We start from the raw sequence: 24378 nt of genomic DNA on the forward strand, positions 1-24378 counted from the left end.
TTATTATGTATCATTATCTTATATACTTATTATATAAAGTTGAAGAATTTGTTTGTTTGAACGCGCTAATCTCCGTAGCTAATGGTCTGATTTGAATAATTCTTTTTGTGTAAAGACTACACTAAAAAAACATGTAGTTTTCTTTCACATGACGGTATTTTATTACAACAACACAACAAAACGTCACGCCTTTTTTATCCCCGAAGGGGTAAGCAAAATGTACAATACAGCACGTAATGCCGCTATACAATGTGCACATACTTTTCTCCATTTAGTGTGATAAGTCCAATGTAATAGGGGGTGAGCCTATTGCCGTATACTGGACATGTTTCTAAACTCTGCTACCACTGAGAAATTTTCGAAAAACCCAAAAAAGCCCAGCAATACTTTGCTCGACCTAGGAATTGCAACTATTTTATTGTAAATAATAATAGTGGCACCTAACCCAACAAGAATGATAATAAAAGTGGTCTTTGATCAGGCTATAATTGGGTAATATTTGTGGCGTTAATCAATCGAAATCAATTGATTATGTAACACAATTGAAATGTCCTTGTCAAACACATTGTGTAGTCATATTGCGCTATAAAAATATAAATCTGTGTCAGGTATAGTACTTTGATATCATTCATTTACTTGTACCTACCGTATTCTTATTTTTTTGACAACAATCCTGAATATTCGTCGTCTTTACAAAACTATTTCATGTATCTGTCAAATTCATAATTATTATTACTGAAAATAATTGAGAGTATTTTATAGTTATTTACTATTCACATATCTGTTTGTCTAGTGGCAAAATATATAATAGAAATATTATCCATTATGTACATATAAAATTGCCATTTTGAATAGGGTAGATGACTATTTTTTATTTTAATGTCCGTCTTGTAGATTATTTTAAAATATTAGACACGTATTTTTTCACGGAAACAAATATTTTTTATTGTATTGACGGAAACGTGATTCACTCTATGTACGATTTATATGTATGAAATGACGTAGTGTACTCCTATACTTTGATTCGTTATATCTAAGTATTGCTATCTTTTATACAACAAATAAAAAAATACGTGTCTGAAAATTAAAATTCTATTTAGTCCGTCGGTTACCTAATGTTAGACACGTATTTTTTTGTCATATGAGATAACAATACTTAGATAAATGTTCAAAGTTCAAGTAGGAGCAAATACGTCATTTCTACGTATAAAATGTGCATAGAAGTGACGTAAATTTACCTTCGAAAGTATCTGTATCTGTAAGAAAATAAAAATACGTGTCTAATATTATTTTTTTTAAACTTTGCCCCGCATTAGGATTTTCTCCTGTGTCGTGGGTGCGTTTACAAACATACAAGTTCACATGCACATGACACCTAGACCCGAAACAACAATTTGTGGAACACACAAAAGTTGCTCCGTGCGGAAATCGACCCGCTACCCGTTTTAAGCCAGTTGCTTAAGCCACCGCACCAACCGTGCAGTCAAATAATTAAAATAGAAATTAGTCATTTACCCTATTCACCAATATATTACACTCTCTTTTAACAACAAAAAAATTAAAACAGTCAGTCAATACAGTCTCCTATACACTGTGGTCTTTAGCTAGATTTTGTCAAAGTTTTATTTTTTCTAACTTGTATGTCATTGTTGTCAGAATGTCGTGTCCGTCTCGTCGCGTGCTCGTGTCGTTTGCGTCTGGCAGTCAGTCGTCGTTTGTCGTAAATATTGTTGTATGAATTGCCCCTGTAAATTGGTAAGTTGTGTTAAAAATATACTGCATAATGTAGCTTACTCTCGTAACTGTTTGAGGTGTCTCGACTAGTTTCAAGTCAAGCTGGGAGCTCATGGTCATGACGCGGCAAGCGTGTGAAATTAGTCGAGTCACCTTGTCGAACAGTAACGTGAACAAGTTGTTTTTTTTTATTTCATGCCTTTCATACAAAAGTTATGTTTTAAAAGAGGCAGTAGGCCAACCTACTGCAATAGGGTAGATGACAAATTTTTATTTTAATGTCCGTCTTGTAGATTGTTTTAAAACATTAGACACGTATTTTATTTTCTTAAGTAATCAAATACTGTCGAAGATATATCGATTTTAAATATCGTGTGACGTCAGTTTTATGTACATTTTATACGTAAAAATGACGTATTTGCTCCCACTCTTAAATTTTGATCGTTTTTCGTTCGGTTTATCCAAGTATTGTTATCTTATACGACAAAATCCGTGTCTAATATATCTTCATTACCTAACTGACGGACTATAGAGATGTTTAATTTTCATACCCCGTCATCATCCCTATTCTATTGAAGAAAAACAAATAAATATTACATTGATTTGCCGCTAATTTTATACAATTATATCAAAAATCCTAGTAGAAACAGAAATTTTACCAAAATAACATTAATTGGTATAATATTTGATTCAGAAAGTGACCATTATTGCATCCGGTGTTACCTCGCAAATGGACGAAGTTATGCAAAAATACTCCTTTCGATATTTATTTAGAGAGAGAAACTAGATTTTAGTATTTTTATTGATGTACTGATCACAAATCAAAAATACTATAAAATGTATAATTGGCTGAGAAATAAGAAATAAAGTAAAAACTAGCTTTTAGTCATAATTATATCATGTCCACTGATACTAAGCTATGTAGCTGTGCGAGGAAGATGCGTAGCTCGAGTATGCGATGTATCGATAGTAGGGAAGCCATCCATAGCACGTATCTCTTCATATAAGAAACATAGCTTAGCTGAGTCCGTTTCCACCAGTGCTAAGCTGTGTGTACCAATGAATATGATTGGTGGAAGCCAAACGCATTCACAGCAACATAGCATAGCACATCTCTGGTGGAAAAATACCTGATAATATTCAATCAATAATCCCATATTTTTTTTTTTTTTTTATATTTCATTTCTTTTTGTACATTTATTTATTTGCTAATGGTAACTTTTGTTGTATTTTGGTAACTATGTCTTTATTTTGTTAATTGTAATACTTTTATATGACTAACTGTCCGCACTCAGAATAGACATCTAATGATTACTTAATCGATTCCTTAGTAACGATTTTGTAATCCGAAAACAATTGCTAAGGACTGGATTACAGTAAATTAAATGAATTTGTACTAAGTATTTGTTACAATTAAAGTATAAACGTATGGTTAATTGTATCACATAATTATTATATCTAATTTAAATCTATATATTCGATTTTTTTACGTATTTAATCATTTATATTAAGGGAACAGAGAGTAAAGTTCCCTAATTTTATAAATTAGGATCCAAAACCAGGTAGGTGAAATGCCTGGAAATTTTGCCCAAAATTGTTCGTTGGGATTTTAATATCCGTGTCAATTCAGCGTGTAAACTTTATGTGCATCAGGATATTTATGACGTCATCCGTTGATTTGCTCGTCGATAGTTATGCGAAATGTCATTTCACTATGTTACTTGTCAATGTGTCGCCACAACTCCCCCCAAGACCGGAGGTCGATCCTGGTGATGACGGATGTCAAATCAAAGATGAGCTGCCAAAGTGTAGAATTGGCTAGAATCCAGTGAGAACTGTGCCGCTGAATGCCCAGTGAGTCAAAAGCTGCAGGGCTTACTCCAATCGGAGTAGTGATAGCTCGCATGTCCCACTGAGTATGAATAGATGCTGCGAGGGTAGATGCGTAGTCTGGCGATTGCGTTGACGGTAGGAAGACATCCTAGCACCGTGTGCAGAGTCTGTGCCTAGACGCTGATGAGCCTTAGGGAAGAACCAGGTTGCATATCTTCGATGTAGCGTGTGGTGGTCCCTGATGAGGCCGAGGATGCTGGTTGGCTGCGACATTACCGCTCAGCGGAGAAGTGATGGGTAGGAGATGGCGATAAGGATGACGGTGCTGATCTGCTCCATGAAGGTTGGTTTCAATCACGTCGGGGTCACCACTTTAGGGAACAGAGACTAAAGTTCCCTAGAAAAGGAGGATCCTCCGTACCAGGCGAGGTGATCATGCCTGGCGGGCTTTCTGCCCAACTGTTGTTCGTTGGTAATTTTCTATCCGTGTCAATTCGCGTGTAAACTTCGTATGTGCGATTGCATATATTAAAGTATGACGTCATCCGTTGATTTGCTCGTCACATAGTCTATGTGCGACTTCTGTAATCTGTCACTTGTCACTTGTCAATTGTCGCCACATATATAAAAAATTACTGTGAATTGACTAATTTTGTCAAAACGCTGTTTTGTTTTTCTATATTTTATTCAAACTGATTTGTAATCAAATTTGTAATTTTTTTTTATTATAGGTATTAATACAAATGTAATTGTAGAAAAAATATTTAAAATTATATTTTATCTATTTTCCTTTTATAATTTTTGTACTTAAATTAGTTTAATAAAAATAGTTGTACTTAAATCTGTAAATATTTTCCTATATAAGTGATGTACCCACTATTCATATTAGTAACCAATTCAGATTTCTTTAAATATAATTAGTCGATTTTATCGATATTATATTTTATTACGTATTTTTAAGTGAAGTTAATTTTATGGTACATGGTACGTCAAAGTTTTGAATAGTAAATGTCAATTTCTTAAACTAAATCAATCTAAAATGTTTGAATTTAATCAATGGTTATTAATTTTAGCTACACTTAAAACCCTCTTTAAATAAGTTTTACTAACTAATATAGCTCATCCTTATTAGTTTAATCGATACAATCGACTAATCAAACCGATTGCTAACTAAATAGGAGGTACATCACTATCGCTAGGATCTACTTTTTGCCATTGATGTAGTTTCCAGCCTCGTCCTTATACAGGTCTTCGTTGATGCCGTAGAAGGCTGGCGCGTTGGGGCAATCCACCTGGAAAGAGTAAATTACCTTTACTGCCACACTCAGAGACATTGAATGATTACTTAAATTCATTCTTAGTTACGATTTTGTACCGTAAAATAGGGTGAATAGGGATCGAGAGGTGAATAGGGACAGAAGAGGGGTGAATAGATACTATGAAGAATTCTCCTATACCTATTCACCTCTCTTCATGGTGTATACGGTAAAATGGGGTGACCCTATTCACCCCATTTTACCGTATCGAAAACAATAGCTAAGGACTAGGTTAAGTAACCATTAAATGACTCTGAGTGTGGCAATTAGACATACAGAAACACTTAGTATATTGTAATGTAATTTATATGGAAATTGAATAAATAAATAAATAAATAAATAACGCACTCATAAGTCCGCATGTAAGCAATCGGCGTCACTCGTTTTTATTTCATTGAAAAACTATGTTCAACTTCACGCCTTTTATCCCCGAAGGGGTAGGCAGATGCACATTACGGCACATAATTCCGCTATAAAATGTACACCCACTTTTCACCATTTATGTTATGAGTCCCATGTAATAGGGTGAGCCTATTGCCATATTTTAGTTTTTAGTATCACTTTTAAATGTGGGAGAGCCATGCTTCGGCACTGCTGGGCCGGCTCGACCGGAGTGATACCACGGCCGAGCAGAAAACCGACGTGAAACAACGCTTGCATTGTGTTTCGTTGTATGAGTGAGGTTACCTGACCCAAATCCTCAATCCCAAATCTTGAATCTCCAAATCCCCAAAAGCCAGCAACACACTCATAACTTCTCTCGTGTATCGATTGTCTGTAGACAATTGCTTACCATCAGGTGATCCATCAGCTTGTCTTATTTCATTCCGGTCTCATCTAGTTATTTAAGAATCATATTGTAACATTTAAGGCAGATTCCATAGCACGGTTCTAAACCTTAGTGGTTTTTTGGTTGCTATTTGTTATTTATTGTATTATTATGTATTTTGTGTAAATAATAAATAAAAAAAAAGAGATTGACAGTTACATTGTAACCTATTTGCAAAATAAATATCATTTATCATTATCATTTGTGCAAGGTTTATGAATTTGATATAGTTAGAAAAATAGTGAGGAGTCAGGTTTTTAAAAAAATCTTAAAGGATACCTTGAAGAACCAGTCGCAGACCCTGGTCTTCTGGTTGAAGACTGTGCCAGCTCCGCAGACGAAGGAGTACATCACGTTCCCGCCGATACTCGGGACGCACCAGTGCCAAACCTGGGAATATGAGGTTGCTATGAGATTTTGTGTAGGCGCTGTTGTCTTTGAGCAATGTTGTCAGAGAGGTATATGTTGCTGTGAAAAGTTTAGTAGGCGCTAAACAAATAATTATAATTTGTACATTTATTAACCCTTCTTATTTTTAACTAGCTTCCGCCCGCGACTCCGTCCGCGCGGATATCGGTCTTCGCGTGGAAGTTTTGTTTCTCCATTTTGAGTAACTCTGACACTGACATCTTATAAATATCTATTGGACCCAAATACGGCGAGGCCCATAATTAAGGAGATCCCTCTTTTGAGCTACTGCTGTTGAGCTCGCGTTCTGTAGAATAAAACTGAAAAATAAATGCGTGATGCCTGAACATATAGACAGACAGACAAAAAAAAATCACATATTTGGGTTTGGTATCGATCCAGTAACACAGGAGGTGCTATTTATTTTTTCTATATTTTCAATGTACAGAATTGACCCTTCTACAGATTTATTATAATATGAATGAATGAATGAATGAATGAGTGTTATAAACGTAAGAGTAGACAAATATAATCAGAAAGCTCCGAACTGCTAAGCTATCGGGAGTTATACGTGTTATTGTGAGTTAACCATAAGAGATAGACATTTGCTGTCGTAGAATATTTTTTAAACAATTTTAAGGAGAACATTTCCGTCATACATTATTTCTGTGTAGCTTTAACCATTAAGGCTGCACACGCGACGGAAGCTTAAAAAATAGAGTAAGTTCTCCTGTTTTCCCAACATTTCACTTCACTGCTCTGCTCCTATTGATCGTAGCGTGATGAAAAGTATACTATAACCTGCCCAGGAGTATGAAGAACAATTGTACCAAGTTTCATTGAAATCTGTCGAGTGGTTTTTATTTCTATAAAGAACATACAGACAGACAGACAGACAGACAGACAGACAGACAGACAGACAGACAGACAGACAGACAGACAAAAAATTTTCTGATTGCATTTTTGGCGTCAGTATCGATCACTAATCACCCGCTGATAGTTATTTTGGAAATATATTTCATGTACAGAATTGACTTCTCTATAGATTTATTATAAGTATAGATTAATAGGAAGGAAAGAGGAACTATGATTATGTTAGAAATTAAAAAATGATTATTATGGATTGTTTCGCTAAGATGCATCCATATCTAGGAGGAAAATAATAATAGTTGGTGTGCAGTCACTGTTGTGTCGTAGGATCGACCACGCAGAAAAAAATTGTGTGATTCATAAATTGTTTTACAGGCTGTAGGTGTGGTTGGTCATGAAATTGTACATAACAGTATCAACGAGTAGGTAAAGAACCTAATTTATTTTTCCTTTCCTTAAAAAATAAACTCTCAAGCTTAGATAAAAGACACTTAACGACATTTTATTTTTTTTATTCACCAACAATTTTATAGGTGACAAGTAGCAGTACCTCTTGTTTTTAGCAACTTATAAGTGACACCTAATAGTACAAGTAAGGAGTTAATTTAGGTGCTCCTTCACACTAAGTATTTTTTTAAGTAACGAGTGTGTTAGTTATGGGTCATTAGTAATTTAATTTAATAAGCAGAAAATATGATTGCTAAGACATTTTCAACAGGCGCAATAATAATTTTAGTCTTAGTGCATAGAAATAACCTAGATCCTTACCTGGCACATAGTCTCCGGATCAGCATAGTACCCTGGAATCTTGTCATCACATGTGAAAGATAGGCCCTGGGGCACCTCTGTGTACACCGGGTAGTCTTCGCCGGGAATATAGCCGTCTAGAGCCTGAAATATAATGAAAATACAATATATGGCCATTATACACGGTGTAACAAAATGGGGGTATACATATCAAGTGCACGGTTTCTAGATAACATAACACAGGATACGGGAAAGGTTTTTTAAACTCATGTTAAAAAACCCTTCCTAATGTTTAAATATTAAAATATTTACAAAAAATTGTAAATCGATACGTAAAAGAAACTCTGTGCACGCGTAATTAAAGGAAGGCAACGTTGCAATTTATTGCTTATTTATCTATGCTGATATTTTTATTTTAATCTATTAATGATAGATTAACGAATTTAAAGGAACGTCCTCTGTTAGTTAACATACTGTATACTTCTTTGTACATACTCTACATTCGTGTCCACCTATATACCACCTATGTACTAGCTAATTATTGTAATGTGAATGTGGTTAGTACATAGCGCGGAACTTTCATTTCCTTGCGTTGTTAAATGAAGCGGCGCCGCGTGCATTCATTATGCCAAACTCTAGCGGGTTCGATTCTAAGTAGTGTAATGTCCGACTTATTTTACCTACATTGCTATAGTGAATAAGTATTGGTTGATCAAGTGATTTGTGGCAAGGGATTTTGGGTTCAATTCTTGGGTGCCTGCTCATCTTCATCGCACAATTACATAGCCTAGTATCAGTGGAAACGGTCGCATAGTTTAACAGCTTAACTATTACATCTTCTTAGCATTGCTACTTAGGACATCTCTGGTAGAAAATTATCCTAACTGTCGCACTAAGAGACAATTAATGATTATACTTAGACTATTCCTTAGTAACGATTTTGTTCCGAAAACAGTAGCTAAGGACTTTTTACTGAAAATCATCCAATGACATTTCCCGCCTTGGGTGAGGCGAGAGGAAGTGTCAGACTCTTACTGACTAAAAACCACCCCGTTCCTACTCTTGCTTTGAGCCGAAGCTCCGGTAACCTGTTACGTTGTCCGCAGCTCTGGATCAGGCATCAGCTCTACTGGGTCTCATCTATGATAGTTTCACAGCTTAGCTATTACATCTTCGAAGCATAGCTACATAGCACATCTCTGGTGGAGAAGCACTAAGAGTCTGACACTCTCTCGTCTCACCCAAGACGGGACAAGTCATTGGATGATTTTGACCATACTTAGGCGATTCGATTGTATTAAAACCACGCGATAATATAACTATTGTATTAAACAGGTTTTTTACCTAAGTAGGTTTAATGAGAGTGTAATCATAGTTTATATCATTCTTTAATTAACTCATACACAAGTAATTAGCGAGATTATCTTCCAAGAAAATCTAATTCACAATACAGTCATTACAGAACTACCTATATAGGTATCCTAGCTTCTTTAGGCTTTTTTATAGTATTCTAGATTCTTCCAACTTCGCCTGCGTTTCTCGTTGGATAAAAGGTAGCCTATGTGTTTATTTCAGACCATAACCTACCCCTGATCAATATTGTATCTTTATATCTTTAGCCGTCGTAGTCTTTAGGCGTGAAGAAGTAACAAACAAACAAACATACAAACTTTCGCATTTATAATATTATTAAGATTTGGGATAAACGAGTAGACGGATCGTCCTGATGGTAAACAATCAACGTCCGTGGACATCCGAAATACCAGATGAGTTATAATTGCATTATCCGCTTTTAAGGTTAAAAACGTGAGGATTTGAAGATTTGAGGATCTTTCTCTATCTCTACCCCTTACCTGACTCGGGAATCAAACCCGGCCTCATTGCTCGGATTCTAATGTTAGAATAGTCCACATACTACCTAGGTAATAACCTCTATAAGATGCATGGGACTCATAACATAATTGGTGAAAAGTGAGCTATATTACATTTATATGAACACCTCTGCCTACCCATTTAAGACTTAATAAGTTACTTACAGCTATGGATCGGTCTATTAAGTAGAAGAATACAGTGAGCAGTCCCACGGAACCCAGCCTGAGGCCACATAGTCGCCGTTGTGGAGTCATTGTTGATGTGGAACCCTAATTCTATGGGTTAGTATCGAACCTGGAACAAAGAGATATTTGCTATTAGTCTTATTTCCTTGCTTATCACGGGACCACAGGGGCCTTTGGAAGGCGTACGAGGAGCCGAAGCCAACTCGCAGAGGCCCGTTGAACAATTTTTATCTAAATGTATTGGGACATCAGCCGGCGATTATCCCTGTATGCACTATGTTTATATATATTATTAAGTTAAGGTCATGGTGAAAATTTCACCATGTTATGTACGGCAAGTTAGCCACAACCTCCCATGCCGCTGCAACTCCTGTGCACCAGGATCTACAGTAGATACAACCATGACAACACCGGAACACTGAAGTCACAGGGACATGAATATTATTAGAGGAATTCACTGAGGAAAAAGGAAACGATAGTTTCCACGTCCCTCAGTGAATTGAATGCAGGAGACAGAATGACTTAAGCGTAAAAGCACAAAACAGACTGCACGACTGGGAGAAGCCCAGTCGCCTAACATCACGGACATTATCCCCTTAGGGGATAAAACAACCAGAGCTGCGGACGGCGGGAGAAAACATTAGGTGACTTCTCCAAAAAAAAATGCTGACAAAACTTATGATATTTTATATGGTAAACTAGCTTCCGCCCGCGACTCCGTCCGCGCGGATGCCTTCGCGTGGAAGTTTTATTTCTCCATTTTGAGTAACTCTGACAATGACATCTTATAAATATCTATTGGGCCCAAATACGGCGAGGCCCATAATAATTAAAGAGATCCCTCTATTGAGCTACTGCTGTTGAGCCCCCGTTCTTTAGAATATACCTGAATAATAAATATATTTTTTTCTACGTATTTTTCCATGATAAAAAGTATCCTATTTTATGACCAGGATAATAAGGTATAATTATACCAAGTTTCATCGAAATCAAACTGTTAGTTTTCACGTGATGCCTGAACGTACAGACAGACAAAACAATTTTTAATCACATATTTGGGTTTGGTATCGATCCAGTAACACCCCCTGCTATTTATTCTTTCAATATTTTCAATGTACAGAATTGACCCTTCTACAGATTTATTCTAATATGAATGAATGAATGTGTTATAAACGTAGACAAATATAATCAGAAAGCTCCGAACTGCTAAGCTATCGGGAGTTATACGTGTTATTGTAAATCAACTGTAAGAGATAGACATTTACTGTCGTGGAATATTTTTTAAACCATTTTAAGGAGAACATTTCCGTCATACATGATTTCTGTGTAGCTTTAACCATTAAGGCTGCACACGCGACGGAAGCTTAAAAATGGAGTAAGTTCTCCTGTTTTCCCAACATTTCCCTTTACTGCTCTGCTCCTATTGATCGTAGCGTGTTGAAAAGTATACTATAACCTGCCCAGGAGTATGAAGCACACTTGTACCAAGTTTCGTTGAAATCTGTCCAGAGGTTTTTGATTCTATAAAGAACATACAGACAGACAGACAGACAGACAAAAAAATTCTGATTGCATTTTTGGCGTCAGTATCGATCACTAATCACCCGCTGATAGTTATTTTGGAAATATATTTCATGTACAGAATTGACCTCTCAACAGATTTATTATAAGTATAGATAGGCCGGCAAACGAGCAGACATATCACCTGATGGTAAGCAATCACCGCCGCCCATAGACACCCGCAACACCAGAGGAGTCACAAGTGCATTACCGACCTTATGTGTTATTAGTAAATAGCACTGAAGTATATTAATGTCTGTGAATTTGTAAATAAAAACCGCGACAATGTCGTTACAATACAGTCGAGTTATTCGTTCGGAAAGAAACGACAAATATTTGATTACAATCGTAATTGGACTTGCACACAACTGACAATCATTATGCAAAATTAATTATCTACCTATGTCTATGTGAGAGCCATGCTTAGCACGAATAGGCACTGCTGCCCGGTCTCTGTTTAATATCTACCCCCTTAGGGTGCTTTTCCACCAGAGATGTGATATGTAGCTATGCTGTGAAGATGTAATAGCTAAGCTGTGAAACTATGTGACCGTTTCCACTGATACTAAGCTATGCGAGTAAGATGTGTTATGAAGATGCGCCGCCGTAAAGTAACTGAGCAAGGAAAATGCAAATATGCTCGAGGGAAACCATCCATAGCACACATCTCCATATCCATATAAAAACATAGCTTAGCTGAGTCCGTTTCCACCAGTGCTAAGCTATGTGTACCAATGAATATGATTGGTGGAAACCAAACGCATCCACAGCAACGTGGCATAGCACATCTCCGGATCGGAATGAAATTTAGAACAGGGGTAGATTATGGTCTGGAATAACACATAGGCTATTTATCCCATGGGAACGCGACCAAAGCCTCTGGCAGAAGCTATATAATTACATAAAATAAACTTAACATTAAACTGATAATTAAAAAATCTGCTTTTTGTAACAATATGAGAGAGATGGTAATCTGGTTCATTTAAACAATGTGATTACAACATAGTTACAAGGTTTTGACCTACGCCTGACACAGATATAGGCGTGATGATACGATCAATGATTGGTGGGTGAGCAGTAGTGTGTTATAATTGTAGCTGTTTTTGTTTTAAGTGTCCTTGTTTGTGATGAGAGGTCGTTTAATGTAGAGATGAGTTTTTTGTTAACTTCACTCCTTTTATATTATTCCCCGAAGGGGTAGGCAGAGGTGCACATTACGGCATGTAATGCCGCTATGCAATGTGGTATACACTTTTCACCATTTGTGTTATAAGTCCCATGTAATAGGGGGTGAGTCTATTGCCATATACTGGGCACAATTCCAGACTCCGTGCTATTACTGAGAAATTTTCGAAACACTGAAAAAAGCCCAGTAATATTTGTAGAGATGAGATTCTTGGTTTGGATTTTAATTTTTTAAATTGGATTTGTTAGTATTGAGTGTATTTTTTATTGTTTGTTTTAATGTGGAACTTAGTTTTTCTTATCTATTATGGTCTTATGACCATGAACACCCGTAAATAAGCGGCGCTGATCGCTTACCATCAGGTGATCCGTGTGCTTGTTTGAACCCAATTCTATAAAAAAAAAGTTTTCCGAAATGCACCTTTATCTTAGCCCTTAATTTCATCTCTACCTACATAATCATAATAGTATACTAAGTTACTACACACACAAAACACAGAACTGCACTTTCCTGCTAATTTAACCGTTGTAAGCGCAGTTAAAATTAACCCGTAAATTAAGTTACGACATACTATTTAACTTGAAGCCACGAATACTATTAACTTTAACGCAGTAAATGTAACAATTACAAGTTGCATAACTTATAATTTTGTTGTTGAAGTTATTTTGATACTGAAGAGAAGTTGTTAGTTGATGGTAAGGTATCAGGTTCGATTACTATTTGCCGCATTCAGAGACATTTAATCCTTAGAAACGATTTTGTTCTGAAAACATTTGCTAAGGGCTGGGTTAAGTAACCATTAAATAACTGAGAAAACATCAACAATAATTAGTCTATTAATTATTATGTTATCGGCTTACTCACGTAACGTTTTGACGAGGAACTCGACTAGTTTCAAGCCATGCTAGAGGCTCATACTCATGAGCAGCATTACGCAACACACGACGCGGCGATTGTCGCACTGCTACTGGCGATTCGAGCTACGCGCCCATCGCGCCCTCTGCCTGGAATCGCGCGTACTATCCGGCGCGCGCGACGATGTTGGCTCGTTAGACTCGCTCGCCGGCGGCTGCGCAGGTGTTGGGTTCAATTCTCGGGTCGACGCAAAAACGGTGTCACATACCGCGCTCACTGTGTCACACTCCAGACCCGCAACATTGTAGGCTGACGCAGATTGCAGACTTGGCTTCCAGGCAGGAGGTAATGCCCAGCCACCGTCTCTGTTGAAGTTGGGACGACGACTTATTTCGATAGCCTCACGTACTTTCCGCGGTACGAAGTATTTCTCCCTCGCTAGTACGGAGACCTTGTCGAAACGGAGGAAGTGAGTCGTGCCCGCGCTACAAGCATGCTCCGCTACTGCCGATGTATGAGTGTCCCTGTTCTTCACACTGCGTATGTGTTCCTTGAGTCTGGTTGTGATGTTGCGGCGAGTTTCCCCGATGTAACTCGAGCCACAGTCGCACGGTATCATGTATACCCCGGGAACTGCCAGTGGATCCTTATCCTTAGGCGAGCGTAATAAGTTCCGTAATTGACCGGGTGGGCGGAAGATCGTCCTGATGCTGTATCTTCGGCGTAACAGGTGTCCGATGGTGTCGGTTACTCCTTTCACATAGGGTAAGAATGCTGGAGTCCGCTCCGCAACTGCCGGTCGTCTTTTACATGATGAACTCGCCAGTCGAGTACATTGGCGCCAGTTGTACCCATTTGTTTCCAGTACCTGTTTAAGGTGATCAAGTTCCACGTCAATGTACTGGGGATCACACAGGTTCAGTGCCCGGTTGATTAAAGTACGGGGAACAGAGGCAAGGTGGGAGGGATGATGGTGTGAGTCGGCTCGTAGGTACCGGTCCGTGTGTGTCGGTTTACGGTAAACCGTGTGTGACAGGCGGCCGTCCGTTTCACGCCTCACGAGCACGTCTAAGAACGGTAACATTCCCTCTTTTTCCTCCTCAGTGGTGAACTGAATGCTACCGTGCACCGAGTTTAGGTGTCCCACGAATTCAGCCACATGTTCCCGGTTGATGACGGCGAATACGTCATCAACATATCTCCACCAGATAACATAATAATTAATTTAGTATGTCTCACGAAAGTTACAATAAAATAATAATTAGTCTTTTCATGCATGCTCGTCGGTTAAAGGTACTTTTAATTTGGCCCATCTTTTTTATGGAACAAATCGGTAAACGAGCAGACGTATCATCTGATGGTAAGCAATCGCCGTCGCCTATGGACACTTGAAACACCAGAGGCGTTACAAGCTTTGGGGGTTTGGAATATATGGGTTGTTGGGGAATCAGGGATTGGGAAGATTGGGAAAGGGTAATTGGTCCTCCGGTAACCTCACTCACACAACGAAACACAACGCAAGCGTTGTTTCACGTCGGTTTTCGGCGAGGCCGTGGTATCACTCCGGTCGAGCCGGCCCATTCGTGCCGAAGCATGGCTCTCCCACACTTCTTTAATATATCGTCAATCTGGTCGCTATATGTATGTCTTAAAAATACATTAGTTCCCTGTACATTCGACATATATATATGTATGTATATGACACGTGATTGACATACAGACAATAATTAATTATTCCCCGGAACAATGTGCCTGACAGACAGACAGACTGACAAAAACATTATGTATGTATGTATGTGCAAGAAACGTAATTACATTTATAATTGTTGTGATATTGAAATGTTTAATTGTAGACGTGGGAACATATTCGTGGTTCGATTCCTGTGTTAGGCAGAGCAGAGACTTTAAACGGTGATACAAAGAGATGGGCAGCAATGTTGTTTAAATTTTGGTGATCTAACTGTAATCCCCAACCCCATCTGCCAAGAGTCGGGATTATGGGAAATCGATTTTAAGATTATAAGTTTAGCAAGTGATGTAATTGTTATCACCAAGCCTTCCGCCAAGAGTGGGGATTAAGATAGAAGTTTAAGTTCAACAGTAGGTATACGGTTTCCGGGGTAACAGCGTTCTTTATTATTTTTTATGACTTAACTATAGTCCCCAACCAGTTTACCAAGTTTGGGGATTATGTCCGGAACCGCGGTCTACCTAGCGGGTTACCGGGGCTTGAGCTCGAAAAGCAAGAGTGGAAACGAGGTGGATTTTAGTCAGTAAGAGTCTGACACTCTCTCTCGCGTCGCCCAAGGCGAGAGAAGTCATTGGGTGATTATCCTGCCTAAAAAAATATTATTCCCCCAAAAAAATTAATAACTCATACCCTGTCTGTATACCAAATTTTATCTACATCAGTAGTTTCTGCATGATTGACGGACAAATATCCAAACAAACTTTCACATTTATAATATTAAAGTGTGATCAGTTAATCTGTCTATCGGTAAAGCTAAGTCTAGCTTAACTAACTGTAACTGTTTAACAAGGAACTCGACTAGTTGCCATAATGTGCACCTCTGCCTACCCCTTTAGAGACAAAAGGCGTGACGATACGACAAACCTGTAACCTCAAGCCCAACAGCCGACAAACTAACCACCAAACTACCATTCCACATAAATAACAAATCAACTAGAATGTATGAGAAACAATGGTTGTGTACACGATTGCCCAACCCAGGAAAGGAACCCGCGACCGCATTGGCCAATATGATAGATCATGTATCATTTATGAATGAGACATTCTGTAGATTAAGATTTTACATACATACATACATAATTATTACATGTGACTGTAGAGTAGAAAGCATTTGTCACCACAGCTACTCTTATGGTGGGTATCGTATACCCGACTGCTCGTTTAAAGGTATTAGATTTGCTACCATATCCCTACTCTTCCCGCGTTATAAGAAGGGACTAAGGCACTACACATTAGACAGAGACCGGGCAGCAGCGCTCTCTGATAAACCTGAACCTTTTATACTGCGATCTCCAACCTGCCTGCTGAGATTATGGCAAACCCCTCTTATGTAGAGGAGGCTCATAGTCCAGCAGTGGACTGTCACGGGCTGTAGATATTGAATTCCATTTAAGTTAAAATCTCACATTTGAAAGTGAAGAATATTCTAAAACTAATTTCTACCAGCGACTTCCCCCGCGTTCCTGTGGGTAATAAAGTAGCCTATGTATGATTCCAGACCATAATCTACCCCTGTTCCAGATTTCAACCCGATTCCTTCATCCGTTTTGACGTGTTTGAGTAACAAGAATACGATATACGTAAAATTATCGAAATACGCCCAGTAGGTAAGTCAAAAGTGCATTATTCTCTTTGAGCTAATTTGAACACTCTTTACAAATACGGCATTATAACAGCCGCGCCGCATGTCCGTAACATTTCTAGACAATCTACAACATTACAGCTTTTCTGTGGTCAAAGTACATGGAGCTGTTAATACAGAATTTTATGCTTGATTTATATTTTGTTTGAAAATTTCATATTTTTAATTTTCGGTGTTCGTTGAAATATTTAGTTGTATTATGCTTCTGTGGACGAGTACTACTTGTAGTTTCATATAAATCATATGAGTGATCTCCATACTGTATTTCTGTCAGTCGATTCCTTATTAAAACTTATTTGCTCACACCAAAGTGTAGATTCCTATGGAGAAGAGCGAGCAAGAAACTCCATAGTAACTTTACTGTGTGAAGAATGGAAGATGGTTACTAAAGATTAAAATATAACAATGTTAAATACGTTACAAAATATTCACACAGCTACTTAAAAACGTTGCAGAATTGTTGTACAAAACAAAAAACTATTATATTTTTTATGTTGTAAGTTAGTTACCGAAAATTCTTTACATAATATACTCATGAGTTTGTGTTAATAAATGTTTCTTTAAAATTATTAAAGTTAATGTTATGAGTACCACATCTCATCATATCAACAGCCTATAAGTGTCCAATACTGACCAAAGGCCTCTTCGCACACGGAAAAGGTTTGAGCATTAATCACCACGCTTGCTTAATGTCTTAATTTTACCGTATAACTATTTGGCAAATCGCGTCCTATATTTTTTTAAGGTAGAAGCCGGTCAACGAGCCTACGGATCACCTGATGGTAAGCAATCGCTGCCGCCCATGGACACTCGAAACATCAAAGGTATTTTAACTGCGTTTCCAGCCTTTGGGAGTTTAGGAATTTAAGGGTTGTTGGGCAATCACGGATTGGGAAGATTTGGAAGGGGGATAATTGGGCCTTCGGTAACCTCACTCACACAACGCAAGCGTTGTTTCACGTCGGCTTTCTATGAGGCCGTGGTATCACTCCGGTCGAGCCGGCCCATTCGTGCCGAAGCATGGCTCTCCCACACGTACATAAAATATTACATAGTACTCATAACATAACTGGTGAAAAGTGTATGTTACATTGTATATGTTATACCTATTATGATAAAATATTGCTTACAGATAAAATCATATCGTCGACTGTTACATTTAACAAAACTCCCAGGATGTTACAACATAGAATGTAACAAACGATATGTAACACATGTCTCATTCACTCGCATAATTAGAAAGGTATTCGGGAAATATTAACTAGTTCTAATGCACGGCTTTGTCTGTCTTTCCTTTAGGTCACAATTGACCGGAGCTGTGGACTGCCTAGCGGGTTACCGGGGCTCTGGCTCGAAAAGCAGGAGTAGGAACGGGGTGGTTTTTAGTCAGTAAGAGTCTGATACTCCCTCTCGCCTCGCCCAAGGCGGGAGAAGTCATTGGATGATTTTCCCCCTCAAAAAAAAAAAAAAAATCACAAAATAGCTTCTACCAACGGATTCGCCTGCGTTTTAGTGGGATAAAAAGTAACTGATGTGTTATTCAAGACACACAAATACATAACCATTCGTATTTATAATATTAGTAAGATGCGACAGTTTGTGTGTATGTTTCTTACTCAATCACGTCAAAACGGCTGAAGGGATCGGGATGAAATTTGGAACAGGGGTAGATTATAGTTTTTTTTATGGGGTAAAATCATCCAATAATGACTTTTTTTCTAATTCTAATAATGACTTCTCTCGCCAGGGCGAAGCGAGATCCCTCTCGCGTGTCAGACTCTCGCGTGTCAGACTCTTACTGACTAAAAACCACCCCGTACCTACTCCTGCTTTTCGAGACTAAGCCCCGGTAAACCCACTAGGTAGTCCGCAGTGCCAGTAGATCGACACCAGCAATTTATACTGCGCTAACTCAAAAAGCGTACTTTACAGTAGAGGCGTTTAAAGGGAAAAACGTGATAACTTTTACATTAATTAAGATATTTTTTTGAAATTTGGTATGCTTAATATTTAATTTATTCATTGTAATATCTCATATTTATATTTTCTTAATTATTTCTATTTTTTGATTTAGCGCAAGTTAGCCGTATATAAGCGTAATTCATCAAAAAAAAATTACATCTTATACACGTCTAACTTATGTTAGCGTAGTGTAGTATGGGACGTCGTAGTGCATGATCAATCATCTGATGCATATTTCAATATTTTTACAAAGAACATGTACTTACTTACAAAAAGAATAGTCAACGTACCAATAATAAACTAATTAATACGTTAACACATAAGTATTTACTATGTAAAAGTCGCTAAGTCGTTCATTTTACAAACGAACAAGTATACACACGAACACACTAAACTACGCTAACTATGAGTTAGTGCAGTGTTGCACGGACTTTGACCAAAGTGACCCCCGCGCACACTCCGCTAATAATAGTTGGCGTAATATAAATCGAGTGATTTCAAAAAGTACCTTTACTTAGCGTTTTATAAGATTTGTAACTTTCTTATTTTTGCATATTTCTTCTCAATTTTTTTATGACGTATGTAAACACACATTTTAAGCAACTTGGCATAAAAAAAGTTTTTTCCAAATTTCGAGTTAGCGTAGTATAAATTGCTGGTGTCGAGATTATGATCTAGAATAACACACAGGCTAATTTTTATCCCACGGGAACGCTAGCGAAGCCGTTGAGAGAGGCTAGGGACCCATAAACCTCGAACGGGTATACACTTTTTTTTTTTTTTTTTTTGAGGGTGGAAAATCATCCAATGACTTCTCCCGCCTTGGGCGAGGCGAGAGGGAGTGTCAGACTCTTACTGACTAAAAACCACCCCGTTCCTACTCCTGCCCGTCGAGCCGGAGCCCCGGTAAACCCGCTAGGTAGTCCGCAGCTCCGGATTAGGCATCAGCCCTACTGGGCCCCATCTGTGGTGGTCTGATGGCTCTTTGAGGCGCGCGCAGAACGCGACGCGCCGCACGCACGGGTCTGGTTCTGGTCGGGCGGCGAGCTACCCTTGCTCACCGTCCGCAGACCCGCACTTACGGTGGCCGGAGATCGTCGCGCGAAACGGGTATACACTTAGAGGCAGAAGTGTGAATTATAAATTGTAACATACATTTTTCATATTCTTTATGTAAGAAAAGTGACCTATGCGTTAGATAAGGTTAGGTAACTTTTGTTAAATTGTCCATGAGAGCATAAACATCACATTTAACCATAATATTTAACCATTACTTAACTACAGCATAATAGCATAACACCTTTCATTACCCATATGGTAAATAGAGGTGCACTATATACAATGTAATCCACTTCTTCCCAGTTATGTTATAAGTCCCATGTAATAGAATAGGGGTGAGGAGCTGCGGCCTACCTAGCGGGTTTACCGGGGCTCTGGCTTAAAAAGCAGGAGTAGGAACGGGGTGGTTTTTAGTCAGTAAGAGTCTGACACTTCCTCTTTCCTCTTGCCTCACCCAAGGAGAAGTAACTGGACGATTTACACCCTTAAAAGTGCCCCTTACAGTTGCTGAAGGCTGAGGGTGGCCCACCGGAGTGGTTTTAATGAGGTAAAAATCCCACACTCCCTAGTCTTTTATCCAGAAAGCGAGGCGCATGAAGGTTTCCTCTCTTTAGAAAAAAATTAGATACCTTATTACGTAAGTATGCTAAAATTAGAAATTTTAATATGTATGAATTAACATAATAATGGAAAAATTAAGATTCATGTACTTTAAGATAACTTAGAATTTAATTTACTGGTTCGATAGTTAAGTAGGTGCTAGTACCTACTATTAAGTACTTACAAGGCCCCAGGTTCAATTTCCATTTAAGTAGGTAGGTACATATATGAATAACAAAACTAGGTTCCTCGTTTGTCGATTTGGAAGTGGCATTGAAGTTCATTTTCCGGTCCTAGCAAAGCATTATTTGTTTTTTTTTTTAATTTTCATAATGTAAAAGATCTCGCAACAGTAGCAGAGCGACAATCGCCGCGACTTGTGTCGCGGAATGCTGTTCATCATTGTTCATGTATATGAGCCTCTAGCATGGCTTGACCCTAAACTGAAGACTATCTAAAGTAGTAGTAGGAACAGTGTGGTTTTTAGTCATTAAGAGTCTGACACTCTCTCTCGCCTTGCCCAAGACGGGAGAAGTCATTGGATAATTTCCCCCCTCAAAAAAAAGGATGGCTTAAAACTAGTCGAGTTCCTCGTCAAACAGTCACGTGAGTAAGCCGATAACATAATAATTAGTATTAATATTACAATATGACAGCCTCGTTGGTCGAGTGGTCGCAAGTGCGACTGCTGAACAAGGGGTCTCGGGTTCGATTCCCGGGTCGGGCAAAGTATTACTGGGCAGTAGTAGCACGGAGTCTGGAATTGTGTCCAGTATATGGCAATAGGCTCACCCCCTATTACATGGGACTTTTAACACAAGTGGTGAAAAGTGGGTGTACATTGTATAGCGGCATTACGTGCCGTAATGTGCTCCTCTGCCTACCCCTTCGGAAATAAAATACGTGCAATATTACAATAATATGTAACAATATCTAATATCAACTTTGTAACATTACACGCTACCCACACTCCTGCCTGCTACATCCGTGACTAAATAGCGTGATGATACAAGTTCCTCAACTTTCCAATTAGCTGCAATATTTGTTCAGCTTATTCAGCTGGAAAATTTTCATGAACCTGTCAGTCTGTCTGTCAGGATTTGAAAAAAAAAGATGTGACTTAATTGGAACCTGCTTTCGGCACTATTAAATTTAATTAGTTCAACGCGGTCATTAATCCCGCCAAACGTGGTGATTAAAGAACCTTCTGCGGGTGAGAAGATGCCTATAATACATCCATAGCATAGCACATATCTGAAGGAAAAGCAGACTATTAGACAGAGACCGTGCAGCAGCGCTCTCTGATAAACCTGAACCTTTTATACAGCGATCTTCAGCATGCCTGCGGCGCTACATAGCTTAGGTAGTGTCGGTGAAAACGGTCACATAGTTTCACAGGTTAGCTATTACATCTTCGTAGCATAGCTACATAGCACATCTCTGATGGAAAACCAAACTTAGTCGGGTATATAATACCCACGGGAAGAGTAGAGGTGGTGACAAAAGTATTCTACTTCGCTGTCACCACACAACTGATTATGTGATCACCCACTTAATATTACGAAGTACGTAAATAAACAAAGAAAAAATGACAAAGTCATGATAATTTCGTAATGTCATTGTAAAAATTGTACGATCATCATTTTTTTATAAACTTTCAAAACTTGGTTTCGTTCACACATTCAGTCATCGTTGATGATTCGCGTGACAATTTACTTGGTGGCTGTGTTGTAATGATTAGAGCTTGCGAAAGGTATGTTGTAGGTTCGAACCCTGACCGTGAGATGAAGATGCATGAATGGGAGAAGCTAATCTTTTATCTAGTAAAGTGTATTACATATTTTGTAAAGGTAGTGGCTTCGAGCTTAATTTTATGGAACACGAGTAAAACGTAAACGAGCAGACCTGTCTCCTGATGGTAAGCAATCGCCGCCGCCCATGGACACTTGAAACACCAGAGACATTACAAGTGCGTTGCCGGCCTTTTGGGGGTTAAGAATTTAAGGGTTGTTGGTGAATCGGAGATTGGGAAGATTGGGAATTAGGTTTTCCGGTAACCTCACTCACACAACGAAACACAACGCAAGCGTTGTTTCACGTTGGTTTTCGGTGAGGCCGTGGTATCACTCCGGTCGAGCTGGCCTATTCGTGCTGAAGCATGGCTCTCCCACACTTAAAACTATTGAAACTGAGGTGAGACGACCAACGGCAGTTTCTAAGCAGTGTCTATGGGCGCAAGGAATTGCTTACCAGCAATGTTGCAATAAGGTGTTTTAAAAACTTAAGGTTCTCTCAAACTACAATAACACAGTGAGACAAAATTAAGCGAAGTTTTTTTTAACAATTACAATGTATTGTTTGACGACCAAAGAAAGTGTTTTGCTTTCCCTAAATAAGAGATTAATCTTAACATCACATGAACTAATGTTCACATTCATGTAAACATTAAGTGTGGGAGAGCCATGTTTCGGCACGAATGGGCCGGCTCGACCGGAGTGATACCACGGCCTCACAGAAAACCGACGTGAAACAACGCTTGCGTTGTGTGAGTGAGGTTACCGGAGGCCCAAATACCTCCCTTCCCAAACTTCCCAATCCCCGATTCCCCAACAACCCTTAAATTCCTAACCCCTAAAAGGCAACGCACTTGTAACGCCTCTGGTGTTTCCAATTTCCATGGGCGGCAGCGATTGCTTACCATCAGGTCCGTCTGCTCGTTTACCGGCTTTTAACATAAAAAAAAACAGCAGCTCATGTTGTTCCTGACCAGGAGCTGAGGACTACCTAGCGGGTTGCTGGTGCTCCGGTTCAACGAAAAACAAAATTTCGTCCGAAACTTCGCAGATTGCATACTACAATTCTATTTATTGCGAACTTTCGTGAACAAAAATGAACGAATTAAATGAAGATAAATAAATATTGATGTTATTTTTAGTAATTCTATTAGTAAATCTATAAAACCTACGGCCGAAGATTAAACGAAACTTCGCATTCGAGAACCGGAGTAGCCCCCTGGAGTAGGAACAGTCAGTAAGAGTCTGTCACTCCCTCTCACCTCGCCAAAATTCAAGTTTTCTTTTTTTACTAGATCAACATTAATGAATGCTAAATGATTGAAGGTCAAGGTAAATTTTTTTTATTAAATATACGCGTGTTTTGACTAATTTGGTAATATTTTAAATTAATTGATTTAGGTAGTTAATTAATAAATAGCCCGTAATTACATATCTAGTAATCAGCCGTAATAATATGACGTTCACTGCTGAAAAAGTTTTTTTTTCAGTTTTAGAATATTTTAATCTAATAATTAATCAGATTCACATTTTTTGTGCCAATCGTATGAAGACATTATAATTAATTTGGTCCTTTTTCAATTAATGTTTGTTTTACATTAAAATTTTCAAAATCTACCTGACTCTGGAATCGAACCTCGTTATTAAAATCGACCAACGATCAGTCCCATCTTCCTTGATAAACCTACTTTTATGTACACACACTTCTTCATAACACTACCTTAATAAAATTGACCTAACCTAATTTTGAGTCCTATATTTAATGAAACCTAATTAATAATGTAATGGCACTACATACCTAATAAAGCACTGTAACACTGTACACTGTGTAGATCACTGAACTAAACTGAAATGTGAACTCACGCGCAACTCCGTTTTATACGCAGCGTACGATTTGTGTGGATACGACACACGACAATAAGGTTTTGGTTTCAAATTTGAAACAAAATCTGCATTAGGTGTCGTAATATGCACCTCTGTCTATCCCTTTGGGGATAAAAGGCGTGACGTTGCATTTTTTGTTTGAAAATTGTCTATGGTGTATTAAAAATTTTTAACTTTAAAGTGTTTCGAGTGCAACTGTCAAGCAAGGGGCTTCGAGTTCGGTTTCCAAATGAGGTATAGTGTGTACTGCTAAATTATTTTGTAACTTTCAATCCGAAATATCGATGTGAACT

At 38.4% G+C, this 24378-nt stretch overlaps 1 protein-coding gene across 1 annotated transcript; it reads right to left on the bottom strand.

The window, feature by feature from the left end:
* Positions 1–1500: 1500 nt before the first annotated feature.
* LOC118279895 (uncharacterized) lies at positions 1501–24048 on the bottom strand. The gene is made up of 6 exons (XM_050702586.1): positions 24000–24048; positions 9774–9903; positions 7759–7881; positions 5992–6102; positions 4774–4859; positions 1501–1745 (listed from the first exon to the last, which is right to left on the bottom strand). Exons 2-6 carry the CDS (start codon positions 9861–9863, stop codon positions 1601–1603), a joined length of 555 nt encoding a protein of 184 aa, XP_050558543.1. The 5' UTR covers positions 9864–9903; positions 24000–24048; the 3' UTR covers positions 1501–1600.
* Positions 24049–24378: the final 330 nt, after the last annotated feature.

The sequence above is a fragment of the Spodoptera frugiperda genome, chromosome 22 (genome assembly GCF_023101765.2).
Source record: "Spodoptera frugiperda isolate SF20-4 chromosome 22, AGI-APGP_CSIRO_Sfru_2.0, whole genome shotgun sequence".
Lineage (NCBI taxonomy): Eukaryota > Metazoa > Arthropoda > Insecta > Lepidoptera > Noctuidae > Spodoptera > Spodoptera frugiperda.